The sequence below is a fragment of the Castor canadensis genome, chromosome 19 (genome assembly GCF_047511655.1).
Source record: "Castor canadensis chromosome 19, mCasCan1.hap1v2, whole genome shotgun sequence".
NCBI lineage: Eukaryota > Metazoa > Chordata > Mammalia > Rodentia > Castoridae > Castor > Castor canadensis.
The window spans coordinates 41,983,585-42,006,764 of NC_133404.1; the positions used below are offsets into that span (position 1 = coordinate 41,983,585).

A 23,180-nucleotide genomic window follows, 5' to 3' on the forward strand; every position below is an offset into this window, starting at 1 on the left:
AGCTTCCTCAACTCTTAAGAGGAGGAGGATGGGATTGGATGGGATTGGATGTTAGCAGATTCTAAAATTTTACTTCTAAAATTCTGTGATTCATTTTCCTCTTTTTATTTTTTTATGGGACTTGTGTTTGACCTCAGGGTTTCGTACTTGTGAAGCAGGCACTCTACCACTTGAAGCAACCCTCCAGCCCATTTTGCTCTGGTTATTTTGGAGGTGGGATTTCTTGAACTGTTTGCCCTGGATGGCCTCAAAGCAGGAGCCTCCCAATCTCAGCCTCCCAAGTAGCTAGGATTACAGGAGTGAACCACTGGTGCCCAGCAAGTTTTTTTTTTTTGTGGTACTGGGATTTGAAATCAGGGCCTACACCTTGAGCCACTACACCAGCCCTTTTTTGTGAAGTGTTTTTTTGAGATAGGATGTTGAGAACTCTTTACCCAGGTTGGCTTTGAACTGCATTCCTCCTAATCTCTGCCTCCTGAGTAGCTAGGATTACAGGCACGAGCCACCAGCACCCAGCTTCCTTCTTGAAATTCTTTTTCATCTCCCATGATACTTGTTTTTGTCCTCCTGTAATCTCCCAGACTGCCCTGTCTCCTTTGAGCACTCCTCTGTCTGTCCCTCTGTCCATCCTTTGTTGCTGTCATCTAATTGCAGATCTCCAGCTGTTCTCGCTCCTGAGCTCCACACTAATATTTCTTACCTGGCCATTCATAAACTCAGTCATCCAATATAAACTCACACAAACTCCGAAACTGAATCTTTTGTCCCCACTTTAAGCCCCTAGATCGCTCCTCTCTGCCTGAATTCCCTTGACTGACGCTGCCATCTACCCAGGCTTTATAACAGATTGTTTCCTCTATCCCCTGCATTCAGGTGGTCCCACCTTTCTAGTCGTGTTTCTGGATGCTTCTAGTGCATCCTCCTCACCACCATGGCTGAAGTCTTTATTGTCTCTTTGTCTCTTTCTGGATTTTTATAAGACCATCCCTCCCGTTACTCTGCCACCCGTGGGTTCCCTACCCCGTGGTGTTGCCCCTTCTCAAAAGAAGGAAAGCGAAGGCTGAGTTACTGCATTCTTCCCATAGAAGAATGGCAGTGCTGTACAACAGCATGGTCCAAGGGAATGCATGCCCCAGGCGTAGCGAGGCTTTTCTTTTTTGCGACAGGCAGTCTCCTTATGTAGACCAGACAGGCCTTGAACTTTGGATCTTCCTGCGTTAGCCTCCTGAGGGCTGTGGTTACAGGTGTCACCACACCCCAAAATTCTAGCTAGAATTTTGACAGTGTTACGCCATGCATGCAGGATCCAAGACACTGCTGAGAAGGAATCAGACATCAGAAGTGACTGTGGCAAAGTAAATAAGCAGTGCCAGTGCATTGCACTTGGCGTCCAGTGGAACTAAAACCTGGCTTCTAATAGGGTCACATGCACACATCTGACAGTGCTGAGTATGTGTTCTGGATGGCTATCTTTGCCATGGCTTTGTGTCTTTATAAGCTTCAGAACTAGTGTTAAGGGCATAAGAGCAAACTTGCTCTATCCCTGGCTGCTTTACAGTGCTGGCCCTGGGAACATATCTGAAGATAGAAAATTAATCAAATAAGAGTACAAGTAAATTCAAAAACTCGTGCCTAGAAAAATGAAAAAAAAAAAAAAAAAACCCCAAAACTTGGTGCCTATGTTAATAGTGTGAATGTCTGACACATTGCAGACAAGCTAAATTAAGACATGAAGTTTTTCTGAAAGTAAGAAAAAACACAATTCTAGACGTGAACCAAAGCATCCTTTACCTTCAGGGGAAAAAAATGAGAATTTACCGAATTTATAATTGGCCAGTATGTGAAAAATGTGCAGTTTCAGTTATGATCAAACAACTGCGGATCACAGAAGGAAATGCCATTTTTTGGATGAGAAAAGATGCCTAAAAGTACAGTTAGATTTAGCACTACTGGGGTGATGAGACAGGCACTGCAGGTGAGGCTTGGTGGGGAGGGCAAATTAGCAAATACCACCTCTTCGGAAAGAGAGTGTTTGGTAATTCCACTTATAGGAATCAGTCATAAGAAAATAATGCAAGATGCAAAGATTTATGTGTGAAGACACTCATCTTGGTGTTACTGTAAAAATTGCGATCTAAACACCAGCAAAGTAGTTGAACTGAAATAGCTACTCCACAGGATAGTATGTAATCGTGAATCAATGTGAAATGTAGCATTAGGGTTGTAGCATGTAGAGTGCTCAGTGACGAAAGGAGGATACAAAAGTACTTGGAAGCCCAGCAGCGGTCGGGGCTCAGGCCTGGGTTCTAGCTGGAGATCAGGAGGATCGCGGTTCGAGGCTAGCCTGGACACGTGGTTCCAGAGACCTTATCTCAAAAATACCAATCACAAAAAAGGGCTGGAGGAGTGGCTCAAGTGGTTGAGCGCTTGCCTAGCAGGTGTAAGGCCCTGAATTCAAACCGCAGTACTGCCAAAAACACAAAACAAAAAAACTTCAATGTGGATTTCTTAGGTAATTTGAAAGAAAACCACGCCCCGGCGATCTCCCCGTTTATTCACCGAGTACCTGGGCAAGTCACTTAAGTCTTTGAACGTTTTCTGCTCTGTACAAGGGCGGCATACTAACAGGTGTGTCCTAATGATTACATGGGACAGTTTGTCCAGCAGGGTTCGGTGTCGCTTCCCTCCCTTTGGGGTGCGGTTCCTACTTCTGGGGAAGAGGCTCATCCCACAAAGATCAGCCCCAGATCGCTCCCTATTTGCTCCTGCCCGACTGCCTCTGGAGCTGGCGCGCACTGCTAATCCGAAGGGCGCGGGTCAGGCGGGACTCGGATGACGTCATGTACTCGGGCCGCCCTCCAGGCGCGTTTTGGTTGCGCTGCGCACGCGCAGACCCGCTGTCTCGGGCTGGCCGCGACCCTACCACGCAGTCTCCATAGCCGCCGGGGGGCGGGGCGAAGGCGGGCCTTCGTTAGGAGTGACGGGCGTGGCACCAATCGTCGGGCTTCCCCGCCTCTGGGCTGCTTTTGAAATTCCGCGGGGCCCAACGGCCAGCGGGGCTTTTCCCAAGGGTTGAGCCTGCACGACCCGCGCGAGGTCGGCCGTGTTTCCTGCGCTCGTCCCGCGTGGAGGAGGTCGAGGGTCTCGCCTCTCGGCGTCTTGGAGCGTCCGCCATGAGAAGAAGGTGCGGGTCTCGAGGGCGGCGAGGGTTGAGGGAAGGAGCGACGCCTGCTGAGGGTGCGGGGCTGACGCGGGGTCCCCTCGGGCCGGGTGGGGTGGGGCAGGGTCTCACGTCAGCCGGCGACTTGGGCTGGGGACGCGGCGCGGGGTCGGGCCGCGGAGTGCGGGATACTGGCAGCTGAGGAGCGGAGCCAGGTGCGGCCGCTTGGCGCCGCGGCTCCGAGAGCCCGGCCCGCGGGGTAGCGTCGGACCCGAGTGGGGAACTGGGGACGAGGCCCGCTGTCCTCGCGAGCCGGGCTTCGGTGGCCCTGCGAGGGCCCCAGGCGCGGCACCGGGCGGGCGGGCGGCCAGCTCTGGCCCAGGCCTGGATCGTGCGTGGGCCGAGGCTGCGCGGGTGCACCTGCCGCAGGTAGCGGTGAGAGTCCCCCAAGGCTTTGTAGGATTGTAGGTTCCGCGGTTCCACCGGGTTTTTCCCCGGGGGTGGGGGGGTGGCGGGGCTGGGATTTGAACTCCCGGATGCCGAGCCGCTCCCCCAGCGGTCCTGATGAGCTTTTTCCAAATGTTTACGCAGTGCTTGGGCAGCCAAGTCGGTGTGCGCTGTGCATCGCTAGTCCTCTGAATGCGACGGTAGCAAAAACGTCCGAAGGACTAGTGACATCTATGGCAGCCATCAGGGAAACTAATGGACGATTGAGGGGTTCCAGGGCAGCCTGTCTTCATAGTGAGACCCTGTCCCCTAAAAAACAAAGTACATTATGGGTTGCTCAGACATCTTCTGGTTTTTTCTTTCTTTTTTTTTTTTTAATTTTTTGAGACAGGGTTTCTGTAACCCAGACCCTCCTGCCTCATCTTCCCCAGTCCTGGGATTACAAGGCATGCCACACCATGCCCTTCTCTTTGTCTTGTCCATTGGACTTGAAAGCTACAATTTATGTCCCAATCTCATTTTATCTTGAAAATGTGATTTGTTTGGCTAAATTAGTGAAGGTTTTTGTTTTTCAATTTAAGTCCAAAAGAAATGCAAATCAGATTTTGTGCCAAATGCTTTTGGTAACAGCTCTGAGATACATCCTACATAGCATGTAATTCCCATACAAGCAATGTACAATTTATGATTTTTAGAATATTCAGTCGTGTAGTCACTACTGCAATGAGTTCTAGGAAACTTTCAATCCCTCCAGTCCCATTGGGCGTCCATCCCATTACACCATGGGGTTCACACCCCACGACCACTAATTTACTTTTGATTACTCTGGATATGTCATATAAATAGAATCATGGCTGTTGAGGTCTTTTGTGACTTTTTTTGACTTAGGGTAATGTTTACAAGCTATTGCCATATAATACTCCATTTATTGCCAACTATATTTACTTACTAATTAACTGATGGCCGTTTGTGTGGGTTTCCTTTTTTGGTTTTACAAACGTAGTAAGCTTGCCTTATTTGTAGATTTAGTCCATGCAGTTTTGACCAAGCATGGTTAAAAAAAAATGAAAGAAATTTCAAAAACAAAAATATTAAATTCCATCCCCCCCACATTCCGCTATTCAGTTGGTTGTGTTGAAATCCTTGTGTGATCCACAGAATGTTCCCTGCCCTTCACTTTGTGAAAATCTGCCTCCCACAAGGCAAATGATGGCCAAAAAGCATGGTGAAGGTTTTGGTAATACTTCCAACCCAACAGAGGTACATTATGTGCTGGATTGGAGTGACAGTGACAATTTGAGGTTTACTGAGAGCGGGGAATGTCTTCAGTGGAAGTCGGTGGCGTTATGGGAAAAATGAATCCATCATTGCAGTAAAGAACATGAGATGAGATCTAGTTTTGGGTAAGCAGAATTAATTTGCACAGCAGTGATTCTGACAATACTGTAGCCGACTCCCATGCCCTCTCAAGTCATGTATGCAGGGAATAGGTAAATTTGAGGAAGTTCTTTTTTTTTCCAGTGGTACTGGGGTTTGAACTGGTAGAACTGAGATTTGAACTTAGGACTTAACAGCTTGCAAAGCAGGCACTGTACCCTGGAGCCACGTTCCCCAGCTCTTCCCATTATCTTATGGGCAGCGGAACACCAGCCACGTTTACAGCTGTGTTTACAGCGTGGTCTTCTGCTTTGCTACATTATGGGTTGCTCAGGCATCTTCTGTTTTATTTTCTTCTTTTCTTTTTTTTTAAATTTTGAGACAAAGTTTCTTATAACCCTGACCTGCCTGGAACTCAAGATCCTCCTGCCTCAACTTCCCCAATGCTGGGATTATAGAAGTGCCACACCTTGCCCTACTCTTTTTTTTTTTTCTCGGTACTGGGGTTTGAACTCAGGGCCTTCACCTTGAGCCACTCCACCAGTCCTATTTTTGTGATGGGTTTTTTGAGATAAGCTCTTGTGGAACTATTTGCCCAGGCTGGCATCGAACTTTGATCCTCCTGATCTCTGCCTCCTGAGTAGCTGGGATTGCAGGTGTGAACCACCAGCGCCTGGCCCATGCCCTGCTCCTTATCTTGGTTTTGATTGAATTTGAGAGCTACAGTTTCACTGTACTGAACTCTGTGCATCCTCCACACGTGGTTTTCCTCAGCTGGGTCTGCTGTAGTGTCAGTAAACGTTCCTGTATGAGTTTTTGCATGGCTTCTTCATCTCTCCTGGAATACCTAGTGCAGCATTGTTAAGCTATGAGCTGTTGAGGAACTGCAGGCTGAGAGTGGCTGCATCATCTTGCGTCCTCAGCAGTTGTGAGGGTGTCAGGTTCTTGCCAGGATTTGTTCTTACCTGTCCTTGAGTACAGCTGTCCACGGACTGTGAAGTGATTTGGGTTTGTGTTTTTACCTGATGACTGGTGTTGAGCTACTTTTCCAGTGTTCACTCCTCATTTGTATATCTTCTTTGGGAAAATGTCTACTTGCATTCTTTACCCGTTGTGCTAGATTTTTTAATTGAGAAAAATGATCACTTTACCTTCTGCATGTTCTTGAGGTAAGGGTCCTGATCTGATGAAATCTAGAAGCTGGGAACACAGGGTGTCTTTTGCAGGAATTTGAGACCATTCCTTTCATGTTTATTGAACAGCTATACATTGGTCTGGCCAAATGAAGATGGTAAAGATATGGTGAGTGACATGTTCACAGCTCCCCAGAGGAGGCTGTGGCAGGTGGAAGGAACAGAGTGTGTAAAAGCATGAGTATCAGGTATCAGAAACCAGGAGCTGTGTGTGGTTGGGCAAGAGGCACTGTCCAGGGTGCCAGAAGTTCAGCTGGCTACAGTCCTGGTGGGAGACAGGGTGAATTGAGAGAGAATGCTGGAGACAGGTGTTAGAAGACCTTTCCTGTAAAGGTGTCTGACCTGCTTCCTCAGGAGGGTGGGCCTGCTGGATTTTGTTTTTGTGGGAATTTGCCTGTCATGTGGACACTGACTGGGAGGGGCAGGCCAGTCAGAATGGAAGCTTTTTTTTTTTTTTTGAGAGTCTGGAGTTTGTTAATATGTTAATGTATAAACAAAGAGGCTTGCAAAACAGGGGTTCTACTGCTTGAGCCACAATTCTAGTCCATTTTTCTCTGGTTGTTTTATGATGGGGTCTTGCCAACTGTTTGCCCAAGGCTAACCTGCAACCTCAGTTGTTCCAGTCTCAGCCTCCCAAGTAGCTGGGATTACAGGCGTGAGCCACCAGCTCCTGACTAAGATAGTTGTTCTTGTTTCATTTTCAGTGAGGTCCTGGCAGAGGAGTCTGTAGTGTGTCTCCAGAAAGCCCTGGTTGACCTTCGGGCGATATGGGAGCTGATCGGGATTCCGGAGGACCAGCGGCTGCAGAGGACAGAGGTCGTACACAAGCACATCAAGGTGAGCAGCCGTGGTCTCCACGGGGGGCAGAGGGTTGTCCACACTGTGATACTACAGCTCTTCCTGTTCAGGTTAAGTCCTGTCTTGAAATTGTGAAATGCCAAAGGCTTTGGTGTTTTGTGGCGTTCTCTCTTAGGATCTCCTGGACAGGATGATTGCTGAGGAGGAGAGTCTGAAGGAGCGGCTTATCAGGAGCATAGCCATCTGCCAGAAGGAGCTGGGCACCCTGTGTGCGGAGCTGCACGTGGAGCCATTTCGGGTACATGGCCCAGGGGTCTTGGGACCTTGCCTGGGTCCGAGCTTGAGGAAGAAGCACTGACTTGTGGGGGTTGGTCATAGGATGTGGGGAAGCCAGGCCGCCCAGTGAATGGGCTCCAGCAGAGAGGTTTCTCGTGTTGGGAGGTAAGGCTGCTGTTAGAGACCAGAAGCACCTTTTGCTGTACTTGTGCTTTGTAAGGCATCAGCTTGGACGCAGAGGTGGATTTCTCTGAAAGAAAATGAAAAAGTACCTAGAAAGCAGTGGGAATATGAGGGAAAGGTACCCCAAGCCCCAGTCATGTGGTCCTGTTATTCCCAACAGCTCTATAGCACTGTGCCAGCCAAAGGGGCCACTCACAAGATGTCTCGGGCTGAGTCTAGGAACCTGTGCAGGTCACGCAGGCCATGGGTAGGTGTGTAGGCGGTTGAGGGGTTGCTGTATTGTGGTCCAGCATGAGTCAGGGTCTTGAGCGAGGACACAGGAGGTGGGACAGGAAACATCTGTCAGCTTAGTCAGTGAAAACTGCGTGAGGACTGTAAATGTTAGGATGAATTTGGAGCTCAGAAAGGTGACAGACAGCATGCCATAAGGTCACAGGAGTAACTATCTGCCAGGTCTCTAGGAGACCCTTTAAAGGGTTGGGATAATGTGTCAGGCTGGCTAGTACCTCACTGGGCTTCCTGGAATCCACATCAAGGATGCAGAGTTGATTTTGGACATTAGGTGAGAAGTTAGGTGTACAGTGCCACATTTCCCTTAAGTTATGACAGTTCTTATTTTAATGATTTAATGAAGTTGTATAAATTTATAGAGTATAAATTTATAGACCACTCCTCTTTTCCCCCACTTGATACAATAGTACAGGCTTCTCTTGGTGAGGAGAGGTTCAGAGGATTACTGAGTGAGCACTGTGGCATGAGTCAGATATACCACCCCCTGGCTGACCAAAGCAGGCTTTCCAACCCCTTTACCTCCTTGTAAAGTGCCCTGGTGGGCTGGGGGTGTGGCTCAAGTGGTAGAGTACCTGTCTGGCAAGCACACAGCCCTGAGTTCAAACCCTAGTACCTCCAAAACAAAACAAAAGTCCTCTGGTGCCTAGTGTACTCAAATTCAGAGAGGCAGAAAGTGGAATTGTTGTTCCCAGGGGCTGAGGGAGAACTAGGGCCCCTGTACGAAGTGAATACAGATGAGTTTGGGAGGGTGATGGTAATGGTTACACAACAGTACACACAGATGCCCCTTGACTTACAATGGGTGTGTCTAAGGATATAACTGTTGTAAGTGAAAAATGTATGTCATCCATCTAACCTACTGAACATCATAGCTTAGTGTAGTCTACCTTTTTTTTTTTTTTTTTGGTGAGAATGGGGTCTGAACTCAGGGCTTAGTACTTGCAAAGCAGGTGCTCTAACGCTTGAGCTATACCTCCAGCCCAAACCTAGCCTACCTTAAACGTGCTCAGAACACTTGCATTAACCTAGAGTTGGGAAACTCATCTAACATGAGCCTTCTTAGTAAAATGTTGCAGGGCATGTAATGTACATGTGTAATCCCAGCACTTGGGAGGCTGAGGTAGGAGGATCACAAGTTTGAGGCCAGTCTGGTTACATAATGAGATTCTGGTTTTTGTTTTTTTGTTTTTTTTTTTTTTAAAGGCAGGTGAGGTGGCTCACGCCTGTATTTCTAACCACTTGGGAGGCTGAGATTGTGAAGATCACAATTTGAGGCCCAAAATAACGAGAACAAAATGGACTGGAGGTGTGGCTCAATCAAAAGAGTGCCTGCTTTACAAGCCTGGAGCCCTTAGTTCAAACCCTAATCCCACCCAAAATTTAAACAAAGCCTAGTGGTTCATGTACTTTATTGAGTACTATGAATACTGACAGTGAAAGTTGATGGGTGTGTCCGTACTTAATATACACATTCCACTGATTGCCTTTGAACCATTGTAAAGCCAAGAAGTCGTTATGTTGGGGCCATCTGTACTTAATACCACTGAACTGTACGCTTACAAATGGCTAAGAGGGCAGATTTTGTTACGCGTGTGTTTTACTACAGTTGGGGAAAAAAAGGAAAAGCGGTGTCCTGGTACCTATTGACCTTTTGTTGCTGAAGACTGCTTAGGAGATCCTTGTGCTGTACTCTGTTGGCCATGAGTTGACTTAGTTGTAAACTTACTTAACTGAGTACGTCAACCTAGTTCTCGTCTGTCCTTATCCCCTGAAGGACTCACTTGGAGCCTTGTAACACTGGTATGTCACCTCACACAGGAGGAAGGAGAGATAACTATCCTGCAACTAGAGAAAGATTTGCGCACTCAGGTGGAATTGATGAGGAAGCAGAAAAAGGAGAGGAAGCAGGAACTGAAGCTACTTCAAGAACAGGATCAAGAACTCTGTGAGATTCTTTGCATGCCTCACTATGACATTGACAGCACTCCAGTTCCTAGCATAGAAGACCTGAACCAGTTCAGAAAACATGTGGCCACTTTGAGGGAAACAAAGGTACACTGTCTGCAGTCACACCCCCAAAAGCCCCATTGGCCTTCCTCTGCGTGTTGTAATAGCTTTGTTTCACAGGAGTGTAGACGGGAGCAGTTCGTTGACATAAAGAGACAAATCATACTGTGTATGGAAGAATTGGAGCACACTCCTGACACAAGCTTTGAAAGAGACGTTGTGTGTGAAGACGAGGATGCCTTCTGTTTATCTTTGGAAAATATTGCAACACTACAAAAACTGCTACGGCAGGTAAGGTCTTAGATTAGGGCCCAGGGTCTCAAGAGGAAGCTGCAGCTTGAAAAATGAACAGCTTTTTCTCTAGTCTTAAATGAGGAGCCAGTGTGAGTTCAGAGAGTGAGGGAGGGTAAAGACAGTAATGGAATATTTATTTTAGCATCGATTTTTATTTATTTTTGGTAGGACTTTAGTGTGGCTTCACACTTGCAAAGCAGGTGCTCTACTACTCGAGCCATACCTTCAGTCCACTTTGCTCTGGTTATTTGGGAGATGGGGTCTTTTGAACTGTTTGTCCAGACTGGCCTCCAGCTGAGGTCCTCCTGATCTCAGTCTCTCAAGTAGCTAGAATTACAGGCATGAGTCACCGGCGCCCGGCTCGTTTTTATTTCTTGATGATGGGTATTGAACTCAGGATCTCTAGCTTGGGGTCTCACGCGTGCTGCCTCTCAGTTACATTCCCTGCCCTGACTTCTTTTTGATTAAAAAACTCGATTTATATATGGAAAGTATGAAATTTAATATTTTAACAGTAATATGAATTGAAGTTTTAGATGAAATAACATTTGACTTAGCCTAGTGTTTAATTGGAAAAAATTTTTTTCAATTCAAATTTTGAATCCTATTCTTGAGATCTGAGATTTTACCATCATGACAGCCTTATAGCTTGTGTTCAGAAGACACAAAAACCTGCCTCTTAGAACTCACATAAAAGTGAACTGGGGGAGGGAGGGGGGACGAGGAAGAACGACAAAGGGGATAAATCCAACTAAGATAAATTTTAAATACATATGTAAATATCGCAATGTATACCCCTGTACAACTATTACATGCTAATAAAATCACGAACATGCCTGTGATCCCAGCACTTGGGAGATTGAGGCAAGAGGATTTCAAGTTCTGAGGCCAGCCTGGGCTACACTGAGACACACATAGTTATAGGGCTGTGTGTGTGTGTGTGTGTGTGTGTGAAAGTGCTTCCTCTTCATTTCTCTCTGGGGGGCTGGAAAGCCGGTCGTTGGTGTAACCATTGCCTTCCCTTGCTACAGCTGGAAATGCGAAAATCCCAGAATGAAGCAGTGTGCGAGGGACTGCGTGCTCAAATCCAAGAGCTCTGGGACAGACTGCAAATACCTGAGAGAGAGAGAGACACTGTGGCCATGGCTATGACCGGGTCAAAGGCCAAGGTCAGGAAAGCGGTAAGCTTTTCTGGTTCCAGTCTATGTCCTTATCACCAGAGGGTGGCGAGAAGCCGGCTTTACTTTATCTTGTAGGTATGATCCTTGGATTTCATTGTTCTAAAGTGTGTTGATTGATCTCTGTGGCTTTGTGTTGTAGTTTTATTGAAAAGGGGAAACTTTTGTAAACTCAGTGAATGTTAAAGTGTGATAACCCTTTAATGTGTCTTGTTTTTTCAGCTGCAATTGGAAGTGGATCGCTTGGAAGAACTAAAAAGGCAAAACATGAAGAAGGTGATTGAGGTGATCCGAATGGAGTTGACTCAGTACTGGGACCGGTGTTTCTACAGCCAGGAGCAGAGACACGCTTTTGCCCCCTACTATGCTGGTTAGTGTGAAACTGGTCCTTAGGTCACCTACTCACTGGTCACTTTTAAACCCACACACTCACCAGAATGCTCTGTATTTTCTCTTCTGGATAGATACAGCTAACTCAAAAGATCCCTCACTTAAGCTTCCTATCAAGAGATGAGGACACGAGGGCACATTTTGAGCAACTTTTTGATGTTGGTCTAGGGTTTGAACTTGGCAATGCACTTGCTACACAGGTTCTCTACCACTTGAGCCACGCCCCTCGTTTTGAGGACTTTAGTGCAGAGGCAGATAGGCATAGAGCAGATGAATACCAAAGCCTGTGTTTGAGACTGCAATTCCAGGTCGCCCTAAACTGACCATAAAAAGCAGCTGTCCTGCAATTCAGCAGACTTTCTAAGATAATTTCTGTGACCTAGCCTTCTATTGGCTGGGCAAGACTGAGGAGACAAACATGAAAGAAACAAGACAAGACAGAGATGACACAGATTTTGGATCATTAATCCATTCAGTCCACACTCTGGTCTCTAGGGTGTTTGGAACCTAGGGTCTGATGCATGCTAGGAGGACCCCTACTACTGAGACCTCCCTCTACCCCCCAAGCTCTGGCTTTTAATCTATAGGGTCTGTCTGTTGCAGAAGACTACACAGAAAACCTGCTCCATCTCCATGATGCTGAGGTCGTGCGGTTAAAAAACTACTACGAAGCTCACAAGGAACTCTTCGAAGGTGTCCAGAAGTGGGAAGAGAGCTGGAGGCTTTTCTTAGACTTTGAGGTATTTCCCTAAAATGAAGCATTCCTGCAGCATCCACTGAATCCCAGTACCTAGGAGGCTGAAGCAGGAGGATTGAGAGTTTGAGGCCAGCCTGGCCCACATAGCAAGACCATCTCAAAAAAATGAAACAAAACAAACAAACAAAAAAAGCAAGCATGTCCCCTGTGTGATCAGGTCCAGTTTTCTTCCAGATGTCCTGTCTTTCTCATTAAGTCTCCAAGTTATTACTGACTCTGCACTGGCTAAGCCCAGTTAGGAGCATGTGAGAGAAGAGCCCAGTGGGTTTGATTTGGGTCATGGTGTGGGGATCCCATCCAGGCCCTTGTGCATACTGTGCAAGTGCTCTGCCACTGAGCTGTGTCCCTAGCCCTTGTTTTTTGAGTCAGGGTCTTTTTCTGTGTAGCTTGCTTCAAATCCCCACTCCTCGTGACCCCAGCTCACAAGTGTTGGGATTACAGACCTGTGCCACCCCTCTGGGCTGGTAAGTTTCTTGCATTAAGGATATGGAGAAGTGGGCAAGGCAGGTGCTTCATTTTATTTGTTTGTTTACTTATTTTGGTGGCACTGGGGTTTGAGCTCAGGGCCTCACGCTTGCTAGGCAGGGGCTCTACCACTTGAGCCACTCCGCCACCCTTCTTTTTTGTTTTTTCCCCAGTACTGGGGTTTGAACTCAGGGTCTACACCTTGAGCCACTCCACCAGCCCTTTTTTTTTGATGGCTTTTTTCGATAGGGTCTTAAGAACTATTTGCCCAGCCTGGCTTCAAACTGCAGTCTTCCTGATCTCTGCCTCCTTAGTAGCTAGGGTTACATGTGTGAGCCATTGATGCCCAGCACTTTTTTTCTTTTTTCCTTTTGTCATAGGAAGATCAAATCCAGGGCCTGTTACATTCTAGGCAAACATTCAACAACTGAGCTACATCTCCAGCCAGGTGCTACACTTTTGCAGCGACATGGCCCCAGGGTTCTCCAGCTCCAAGCTTTCCACTACTAAGAGGGACCTTATCCTTAGGGCAGGGCCATGGCAGCCGTTAGAGCCCCACTCAAACGACCACATTTCAGGCTGTGGTAGGACGAAGACTACAAAAGGCAATTGAAGAGATGTTCTTCTGGCTTTTATTTTTTTCGGGGCGTTCTGGGGTTTGAACCAACGCCCTTGAGCTCTACCACTGGAACCACGCCTCTAGCCCTCTTTCTCTTTATTATTTTCAGATGGGGTCTTGTACTTCTTGTCTGGGTCTGACTTGGGACCCACAGTTCTCCTGCTTATACCCCCCACATACCTGGGATCCTGCAGGTATGCACCACTATGCCCAGCTTTGAGATGTCGGCCTCCAAACTTTTTTTGTCAGGCTGGCCTCAGACTTCAATCCTTTTATCTGTGCCTTTCAGGTAGATAGCATTCACGTGCGAACCACCGAGCCCTCTTCCTCTCTCCACAGTTCTTACGTGGCACACCAGCTGCCTGTGGGACCAAGAGAATGGTCGCCCTACACAAATCCTGGCTCTGATCTAAGGAAGAAATGAAGTGTGGGTGTTGGGCAGGCAGCTCACCTACAATTCCAACTTTTGCTATTTACCTAGAAAATTAGCTGGGTATGGGTGCATTTGTACCCTCTGAATTGCGTTTCTTCTGACAGACACAGCAGACAGCATTTAGAACTCAGAGCTGGGATTTGGGTGAGGAAAGCAAGGCACAAGGGCTCAGAATGGAAGGAGTGTTGGTCTTAGGCTCAGCTTCTTCCTCAAGTTCATGGTAGGAAGCTAGGACTGCCCAGTTCAGAGAACCAGATAAGAGCTCAGCTGTTTCCAGTGTCCTTCCTTGTGGTAGACACAGTGAGGAAACAAAGCGAAGTGGTGACCTGGTGACATCCTGCACTGAAGAGAACAGTAAAGGATGCCCTCTAGTTGAGAGGCTGGGCCGGTCAAGCAGTCTGGGAGGGAGACAGCTTTTTCAAGCGCGCTTTCAGACTCATGCATGCTGCTTGTTTCCTGCTCTAATTCTGAATAATATACTTGATTGTAGTGACAATTTACTTATTTGTGTTACTCTACATGTATCATAAAATGAACGCTAAAAAGAACAAGAAGCTTTACATTGTCATTTCCTTCATTTTATATTTTTTATGGTGCTGAAGATTCGAGCCGGGACCACACACATGCCAGGCTCTATCTAGGTTACATCCCAGCCCTCATTTTCCACTTTACACGTGTTTTGTGAGGTTTTAGTGAAACCAAGATGACCCATAGGTCTCCTGAGCTTGTACATTTACGTTTCTTTCCGTGTCAGCATGCCAAAAGGACTGGGCAAGTGGAGGAACAACACTAAGCCCTAAGTGCAGGCCGCCTCCTGTCCCCTCACAGACCTTGTGTCTGTAGTGATGCCATCTGACATCCCAGCCAAGGAAAGGAGTCAGTGACTTTGCTACTGTTGTCTTGTATTTTAGATTAGAAGGTGACTACCCCAATGGATGGCCCTGCACGTGGCTGAGAGGAGACAGGAATGCAGAACTCAGAAAGTTCATGTAGTGATGCACATCTAAGAGCAAGAAGTCTTGGCAAAAGTAATTGGTCTGACTATCCTAGATTTCACTTTAATTAAATAAAATGTATTTTTCACAGAGAAAAGCTTCAGATCCAAGTCGATTTACAAACCGGGGAGGAAATCTTTTAAAAGAAGAAAAACAACGAGCCAAGCTCCAGAAAACACTCCCTAAGGTAACACTGCTACTTGAGGGGTGGTTTTTGTTGGGTTTTTTTTTGTGGTACTGGGGTTTGCACTCAGAGCCTCACGCTTGCTAAACAGGCGCTCTACCACTTGAGCCACTCCACCAGATCTTTATTGTGATGGGTATTTTGAGATAGGGTCTCGCTAACTGCCCCAGCTGGCCTCAAACTGATCCTCTTGATCTCTGCTTCCTGAGTAGCTAGGATTACAGTAGTGAGCCACTGGCTTCTGCCTGTTGCTAAAGTTTTTGATGCATGTCTACAAGATACCTCACTTTTTTGTTTCATTTCTGGTGATGCTAGAATCAAACCCAGGACCTCACATGATAGGCACGCATCCTAGCCCTGAGCTACAACTCCAGCCCCATATACCTCATCTTTTCTACGTCCTTAGCATTGTATTATTTTGCCTGAAACTGTCTTCTCTTCCAGAGGTTAGCAGGGACCATAAGTGTGTATTGGGCCCTCAGTATAAGCACCTGAATATCAGGTGTACTGATTTGCTATGGTTGCCATAATAAAGTGCCTCAGGCTAGATGGCCTGAAAAACAGGAATTTATTTTTTCACAATTCTGGAAGGTGGAAATCTGAGATCAGAGTCACTGACAGAGTTGGTTTCTTGTGAGACCTCTTTGCTCAGCTGGTAGGTGGCCGTCTTGTGCCCGTCTTCACAGTGTGTGTGTCTTAGTCACACCAGTTATACTGGGTTATGATCTACCCTAGTGTCCTCATTTCGCATTAGTTAGCTTTTTAAAGCGCCTGTCTCCAAATAGATTCTGCGGGTGGGGCTTCAACATGAAGTGATGGGCAGCAACTCAGCCCAGAACAGAAGGTACACCTTTGAAAAATGCTGTGGGCTTCGTTACTGTTTTCTAATGATAATAGTTAGCTTTTAAAATGCTATCGTGCCAGTTTCTATTTCATAGTGTTTTTTTGTTTTGGTTTTTGTGGGACTGGGGTTTGCACTTGCTAGGTGGGCACTCTACTACTTGATCCATACCTCTAGCCCATCGTGTTTTCCTTTATTCATACAAGGTCAAGATTTGTGCATAGGTAGATACTGGTTCCGTTTCCACAGGTGAGAAGACTCAGATGCTGAGAAGCAGCTTGAGGGGCAGATTTCATATTGCAATCCAGGTGGTCTGTTTCTTAGTCCCGTTCATGATGTGCCCGCCCTGCTTAGCGTTACTGACCCTTTCAGTGCTGTCTTCAACTTCAAGCATCAGAACCTTAGTACTCAATCCAGCTGTGGTGGGGCATGCCTGTAATTCCAGTACTGGGGAAGTGGCAGGACTGTGAGTGGCCTGGGCTACATAACAGTAAGAAAGACTGTCTCAAAACAAAACCTCAGTGTTCAGACTTTGGGTTCTTAGCTTTTACCACCTTTGTGTGATGACTTCTGGCATTTTAACCTGTATCCATGGGGCCCAGCTAGCTGAAATCAAGCAAATGATACTCTAGAAAAGGAAAGAGCCATTTTTATTGCGTGTTTTTTTTTTTTGTTTTGTTTTGTTTTTTTGACAGTACTGGGGTTTGAATTCAGGGCCTGCACCTTGAGCCACTCCACCAGCCCTTTTTTGTGATGTGTGTTTTTGAGATAGGGTCTTGTGAACTATCTGCCCAGGCTGGCTTCAAACCATGATCCTCCTGATCTCTGCCTCCTGAGTAGTTGGGATTACGGGTGTGAGCCACTGGTGCCCAGCTGGAAGATCCCTTGTTAGGACGGTTATTTCCCTTGAAGTGACTTCCGTGTCCTTGCTTCTGGTTTCAGCTGGAAGAAGAATTGAAGGCTCAGATTGACCTGTGGGAGCAAGCACAGTCAAAGACATTTGTGGTAAACGGGCAGAAATTCCTGGATTATGTGGCAGAGCAATGGGAGATGCATCGGTTGGAGAAAGAGAGAGCAAAGCAAGAAAGAGTAAGTGTGCACTGATGGGGAAAGAGGACAACGGGAGGTTGAGTAGCCCCAAATCTGTCAGGGATCTGGGGTGGCTGAGGCCCACTGGCCTGCAGCAGCTCATTTCAGCTCCGGCTGCAGGCTTGGCACTAGGTTTGTAGCCCTGCTTCTGTCCCATCCCAGAGTGACTTGCTCTCTCACTGGGGCTCCATCACTGTTGCTTCTGACTTTCAGCAACTGAAGAATAAGAAACAGACAGAAACAGAGATGCTGTATGGCAGTGCTCCACGGACGCCCAAGCGGCGAGGGCTGACTCCCAGCACTCCTGGCAAAGTGCGCAAGGTGAGCCCCTCTGAACACCCTTCTCGAGGGAAATAGAGAGCCAGGGCTCTGTCCTGCCAAACCAGATGGGAAGGGGTTCTGCCCTTCCACATCAAGTCCATCTGAGGGGGAATGGAAGACTAGCTTGCTGCTGAGTGAAGTAGGGTGGCCAGCCCTAAAGTGAGCCAGTTCAGTGCTTGTAATCACTCTTGGGGGCAGCAGTTGCCAGCGTTGTGTGGTGACGCAGCTTCAGAAGCTTATCAGCCTATAACTTCAACAGGTAACTTCAGTACTAGGTGAAAGGCAACTAAAGAGCAGTACATTTCACTTTTTTTTTTAATAAGGGAGAGCATTATTTTCCTTCTCCCTGTTCAGCTCATATTTTATAAAACAAAATGCTTTAAGCTGAGCCTGTTGATCATGCTTGTAATCCCAGATATGCAGGAGGCTGAGATAGGATTGCAGTCTAAGACTGACCCAGGGCAAAAGCATGACCCTAAAGGACTGCAAGTATGGATACCCTGAATTAAAACCCTATACTGTTAAAAAAAAAAAAAAAAAAAAAGATTCACCCGTAATAACTCCAAGACACCTGTTGGTTTCTACCGTTTCCCCTAATTGATACTGGTTCTGATTCTGATTCTGATTTTCCTCAACTTCAAATTGTCTTCACACAATCTTTTTAGGGGCCAGGGGAGTGGCCCTGAGTTCAAACCCCATCACCACAAAAAAAGCTTAATGGCTTTTTTTATGGCAGTACTGGGGTTTGAACTCAGGGCCTACACCTTGCACCATTCCTCCAGCCCTTTTTGTGTGTGTGTGTGTGTGTGTGTGTGTGTGTGTGTGTGTGTGTGTGTGTGTGAGAGAGATGGTTTTTTTCGAGATAGGGTCTCTTGAACTATTTGCCAGGTCTGGCTTGGAACTGAGATCCTCCTGATCTCTGCCTCTTGAGTAGCTGGGATTATAGGCGTGAGCCACTGGTCCCCACCTGTCTTCATTCTTAATTAGCTATATAATCTCTTGTTAGATAATCCTGTCATTTATTAAGCAAGTTCTCAAGTTTGTAGGTCATTTTTTATTGTGGAAATGATGTAATTTTTTCTTTTTTGGCAGTACTGGGGTTTAATCTCAGGGCCTCCCTTCCTGGGCAGGCCCTCTACCACTTGGCCACGCCCCCAGCCCTCCATTTTACTATTGAGCTGTATTCTGGCCTATGAATGTATCCCAGTCTGCCTGTTTGCTCACCTGTTGAGGGCAATTGTTTCTAGCTTTTGGGTTCTACAGGTAAAACTGCTATAAACGTTTCAGCACGAGCCTTCTCGTGGATTTATCCCTCTCAGGGAGTATCTGGGTCACATGATTGATGGCTGTGGCTGCCGAATATGAGTTGTGTGGTACTGAGAGTATCGGACTCCCTGCCATGTAAGCCCATCCTTCCCAGAAGGCTGCTCCCGTACTCCCTTCTCGGGAGCGGCTCACATCGGTGACGGTCTTTTCTTGTCCCCAGCTGAACACTACTGCGATGTCTAATGCCACTGTCAACAGTAGCATTCGGCCCGTGTTTGGGGGGACGATCTACCGCTCTCCCCTGTCTCGCCTTCCTCCTTCTGGCAGCAAGGTTAGTATGCTCTGCGTGAGGCCCTCCCCGAGCACCACCTGGTCGCCGTAAGGTCCCAACTACTTGGCCTCATTCTAGATCCCCAGATTTGGTGCCACTGAGATGCTAAGATATAAGCCAGGCAATCACTAGATGACGGTCAAAACGCCGTAACAAGAACGGCCACCGAGCCCCACTGGTACCTTAGGAAGCACTGGGCTGTGGTCGCTGGGTTCCCAAGCGCTTTCCAGCTGGTGCTGAGTTAGGTTCCCTGCACACAGATTCCTGCCTAGGGACACTGGCTCAGTAGACAGTCAGGAATTCAGCCTCTCACCTTCTCTACAGATATGCTCAAGATAGGATTTCTCAAGAGTACTTCTGGGGCTGGCAGAATTGCTCAGGTGGTAGAAAGCCTACTTTGCAAGCACAAACCCTAGAACTCAAACCCTAGAACTCCTCAAACCCAAGTCGAACAAAACACTTCATATTGAGGGTCTGGCAACACAGCACATGGCTTGCACTTGTGAGGCCGTTTTATAACCAGAAATAGAGGGTCACAGACACTAACCTAAGTGTGCAGTTGGCCACTGACCGTTGGGCCTTTGTGTGTGTGCTCACTGTTAGGTGATGTGTGCATCTATCTCTGCTTTTTGCAGCCAGCCTCCTCTACCTGTTCTGGGAAGAAAACGCCTGGTGCAGTCAGGCACGGGCCCAACAAGGAGAACCTGGAGCTGAACGGGAGCTTCCTGAGCGGTGGGTACCCCAGCTCGGCCCCCCTCCAGCGCAACTTCAGCATTAGCTCTGTTGCCAGCACCTATTCTGAGTTTGCGGTAATCACCTTTTCTAATGTCTACCAATCTCTGGGGAGCACACAGCTGGGGCCGGGTGGGTGTCCCCAGGGGCACCCAGGCATGAGGCTGAGAATCCCTTTCCTGCCTTGATCATGGTGAGGGTGTGGGTGGGTGTGGGGCAGTTTAGGGAGGAAGCTGAGGTAGACACCTAGCCTGGCTCCTTCTGCCAAAGCTATACCGCCTGCTGGCTGTGGGAGGTGATCACTGCTCACTGCCCTGCTGCTCTCCTGGTGGAGTTCTTGGTAATTGTCAAAATTCTTTGTTCTTAGAAGGAGCCATCCCTCTCTGACAGCTCTCCTGTTGGGCTTCAGGTCTGTACAGCAACTCCTGCATGTCCCATGTCCCTTTTCCAAACTGATCTATCTGCTGGCTTCATTCCTGGCTGGGCACAGCGCCAGGGCCACACTCACCACAATCTCCTCCGTGTCATCACAGAACCGTCTATCTCAGACTTCAACAATAAATATCTAGCCAGGCATCAGTGGCTCACACCTGTAAGCTACTTTGGAGGCTGAGATTGGGAGGATCACGGTCCAAGGCCAGCTTGGACCCCCATCTCCAAAACAACCAGAGCTAAAAGGGCTGGTGGAATGGCTCAAATGGTAGCGTGCCTGCCTAAGTTCAAATCCCAGTCCCACAAAAAACAAATCTGGCTGTGTTAGCAGCAGACAGAATAACCTGCCAATTAGTAAGAAAACCTGTTCAGACTTGAATTGGATTCTCAGCCTCACCTTAATTCAGGCAAAAAAAAAAAAAAAAAATTGTAAACATCTCATAAAAGAAAAACCTTTCGCCTTCCCCAGTTGTGATATCAGAGACCTAGAATGTTCTGGAAAGAATGGAGGCCTCCAATGTGGGGAGGGGAGCCCCAGCTGTGTGCTGCTTTTGATGAGGCTCTTGGCCTGTGTGCTGGTTATTTTCTGGAATAGGTACTTCACTCGCCCCTTGGGGCTGACTCACCAGCTCTCTGTCTACTTCACCTGCCTTTTCTTCTCTGCTTGTCTACACACCGAGTCACAGAAATCTCTGCAGAGTGTTCACCAGATCTGCTAACACTGCTCTGCACTGCCTTTTGCTTACAAGATGCTCTTTTCCCTCTCTCTAACAGTGAGGGTGAGGCTGCCTCCTCCCTTGTTGGCACAGGGGTGGAGACTGGGGAGCTGCTGAAGGCAGTGGTTAGTCTGAAGCGTGGAAACTAGCTTCATATCCGGGCACTTTGTCCACTTACGTGAGTAGGCACACACCTGTCTGGCTGGCAGGTCACTAGCTGGAGGCTTTTGTGCTTGCTCAGCCAAAGCCCATTCCAGCCATTTGGGGCTTTAGTGTCCCTCCTGTCGTTATGGCTAGAGACCCCCAGACAGCGCCAAAGCCACTAACCTTAACCTCTCCTGCTGACTGTCTCTGTGATCACTCATGCTTCGTCTTCTGCACCATGTGCTCCAGCACGAGATCAAATCACCAGCAGGTCACAGAGGCCCTCAGTCCCAGGGATTGGTAGATAAAGGGTTCAGGAGGCCAATGCTTCCAGCACCGCAAAAACAAAACCAGCTTGACAACCCCAGTGGCAGCTGTGTGAATTGTGAGGAATTTCTGTTGGGTGAGATTTCAACTGGGACAGGAGCTTGTGTGCATGGCCTGTGATCTGCTCCCAACAGCCTGCACTAGGGACTTCTGTCTCAGATCACTGTCCTCAGGGGACTTGTGCTGCACTTACCCATGCTCAGAATGGAGGGTGGCATGACAGGATAGGGCTGCCATTGACATGACTTCTTTCTCAACAGCGGGAACTCTCAAAAGCTTCCAAATCTGACGCTTCTTCTCGAATCCTCAATTCAACCAACATCCAGTCCTGAGCAGCCCTGACTGATGCCCAGCATGGACGCCTACACTGGAGGGCTTTAGCTCTCTCTTCAGTGTAGGTGTCACAGAATCCCAGATGAGTTGTAAAGACGCGAATGAGCAGGTCCACAGGCTCGTTTTTTACTTTTGACTCTAGGAATACCTTAAAAGTTAGTTTATGGCATTAGGAGCAAGTTTTAATGTCTCTCTTCCACCCCAATTCCACTTGTTGAAGCTCGATCAAGGGATCGGTTTATTTCTCCATCATAGAGGAAAATGGTCAACTGTGCCCGACATCGGGGGCTGGGGCATGAAGCAGCTCTAACTGGTGTACCTGTGACTAGCGTTTGACACCTTTTTGTCTAGGGCTGTTCAACTAATGCTGGGGCTGTGATGCTTTGCTCTCACCACACAGGACAGCCTTCCTCCTGGGGAGGATGCCTTTGTGTGTCCTTATCCGATGGCCTGACCTGCCACCAAAGAGTGACAGGGAGGACAGAGCTCCCATGTTAAAATGCACACAGCTGTGTTACTTAGTGCAATCCCTTTGTGGACATGCAGGCTAAACTGTTTCTTCAGTTACTTTGGGTCCAGCTCCTGTACTCCCAAGGCCCAAGTGCTCCCTGCGCTTGCTAAACAAGCAGGGAAGCTGTCTGGCTGGGCCGGCCGGCCTGTCACAGAGGTCAGCAGCTTTGCACATTCACTACCGGGGATTGTTCCTGCAGCAGCATCCAGTGAGGCGCCCCGGTCGCCTCTGCCCATCACTACTGCTGTTCCCAAAGCACTAGTATTTATTCCACTGTCCGCCTGTGCAGTGCTCCTGTCAGCACATTAAATGGTTCTTCAAAGCTGAGCAGTGTGGACGCTCTCTTAGATGTCAGCATGCTCTTTGTCATACACGTACACGTCCCATTTTAAAAATCTATGTATATTTAAATTAAAATGTGTATAGTTGCCTTTCAAAAACTACAGTGTTTTCATTTTTTCCAAAATCAGCTTTTGGTTGTTTTGGCCTGTGAACTGAAAAGAAGTCTTCAGTTAGAAGTTATGATTTTTTTTTTTATGCCCAGCCCATTTCTTTTTAAATTGAAATGATCAGCTGGGCATGATGGTGCAGGCCTAAGATCCCAGCGCTTGGGAGGCTGAGACAGGTGGATTGGAAATTCAAGGCCAGCAAGACCCTGCCTCAAAAAAAAAAAAAAAAATCTGTTCGTGACTGTACAGAATCAAATAGCAAAAATCCCTGAATACTTAAACAACACACTTAACTTGTCAAAGAGGAAGTCTCAAGGGAAATTAGGAATTACTTCAAACTGAACAAAATTACAGACTTCGAGAGCAGTTAAATGAAGAGGTGTACACCACAGGGTTCACAGTGGAACATTCTGAAGACCCGGGAATCGAACGAGGGCTTTTCTGTCCACCCAGCAGCATTGTTCACGCTAGCCAAAAAGGAAAAGCTTCAATGCCCAGCAGTGGATGCATGGAAGGACAAAACGTGGAAATGGGCGGTGGCTTACGCCTTCAGAAGGAAGGAAGCTGACATTTACAATATGGCTGAAACGTGACGTTATAGCAAGTGAACCACACCAGTCATGAGAGGGAGACACGAGTCC

General features: G+C 47.5%; 1 protein-coding gene across 4 annotated transcripts; it reads left to right on the forward strand.

Annotated features, from left to right (window-relative positions):
• The first annotated feature begins 3,025 nt into the window (after positions 1-3,025).
• Prc1 (protein regulator of cytokinesis 1) lies at positions 3,026-22,550 on the forward strand. 4 transcript variants are annotated; one of them, XM_020177406.2, is made up of 15 exons: positions 3,026-3,184; positions 6,882-7,014; positions 7,151-7,273; positions 9,544-9,777; positions 9,853-10,023; positions 11,058-11,207; positions 11,427-11,574; positions 12,198-12,334; positions 14,955-15,050; positions 16,831-16,977; positions 17,191-17,298; positions 18,785-18,895; positions 19,531-19,704; positions 19,995-20,036; positions 21,507-22,550. In XM_020177406.2, the coding sequence occupies exons 1-15, from the start codon at positions 3,174-3,176 to the stop codon at positions 21,576-21,578; spliced, it is 1,857 nt and encodes a 618-aa protein (XP_020032995.1). In that variant the 5' UTR covers positions 3,026-3,173; the 3' UTR covers positions 21,579-22,550. The 4 variants fall into 4 exon arrangements, with proteins under 4 accessions (XP_020032995.1, XP_073917864.1, XP_020032996.1 ...); XM_074061763.1 differs by having other exon boundaries at positions 19,531-19,627; XM_020177407.2 differs by lacking the exon at positions 19,995-20,036 and having other exon boundaries at positions 21,507-22,549.
• Positions 22,551-23,180: the final 630 nt, after the last annotated feature.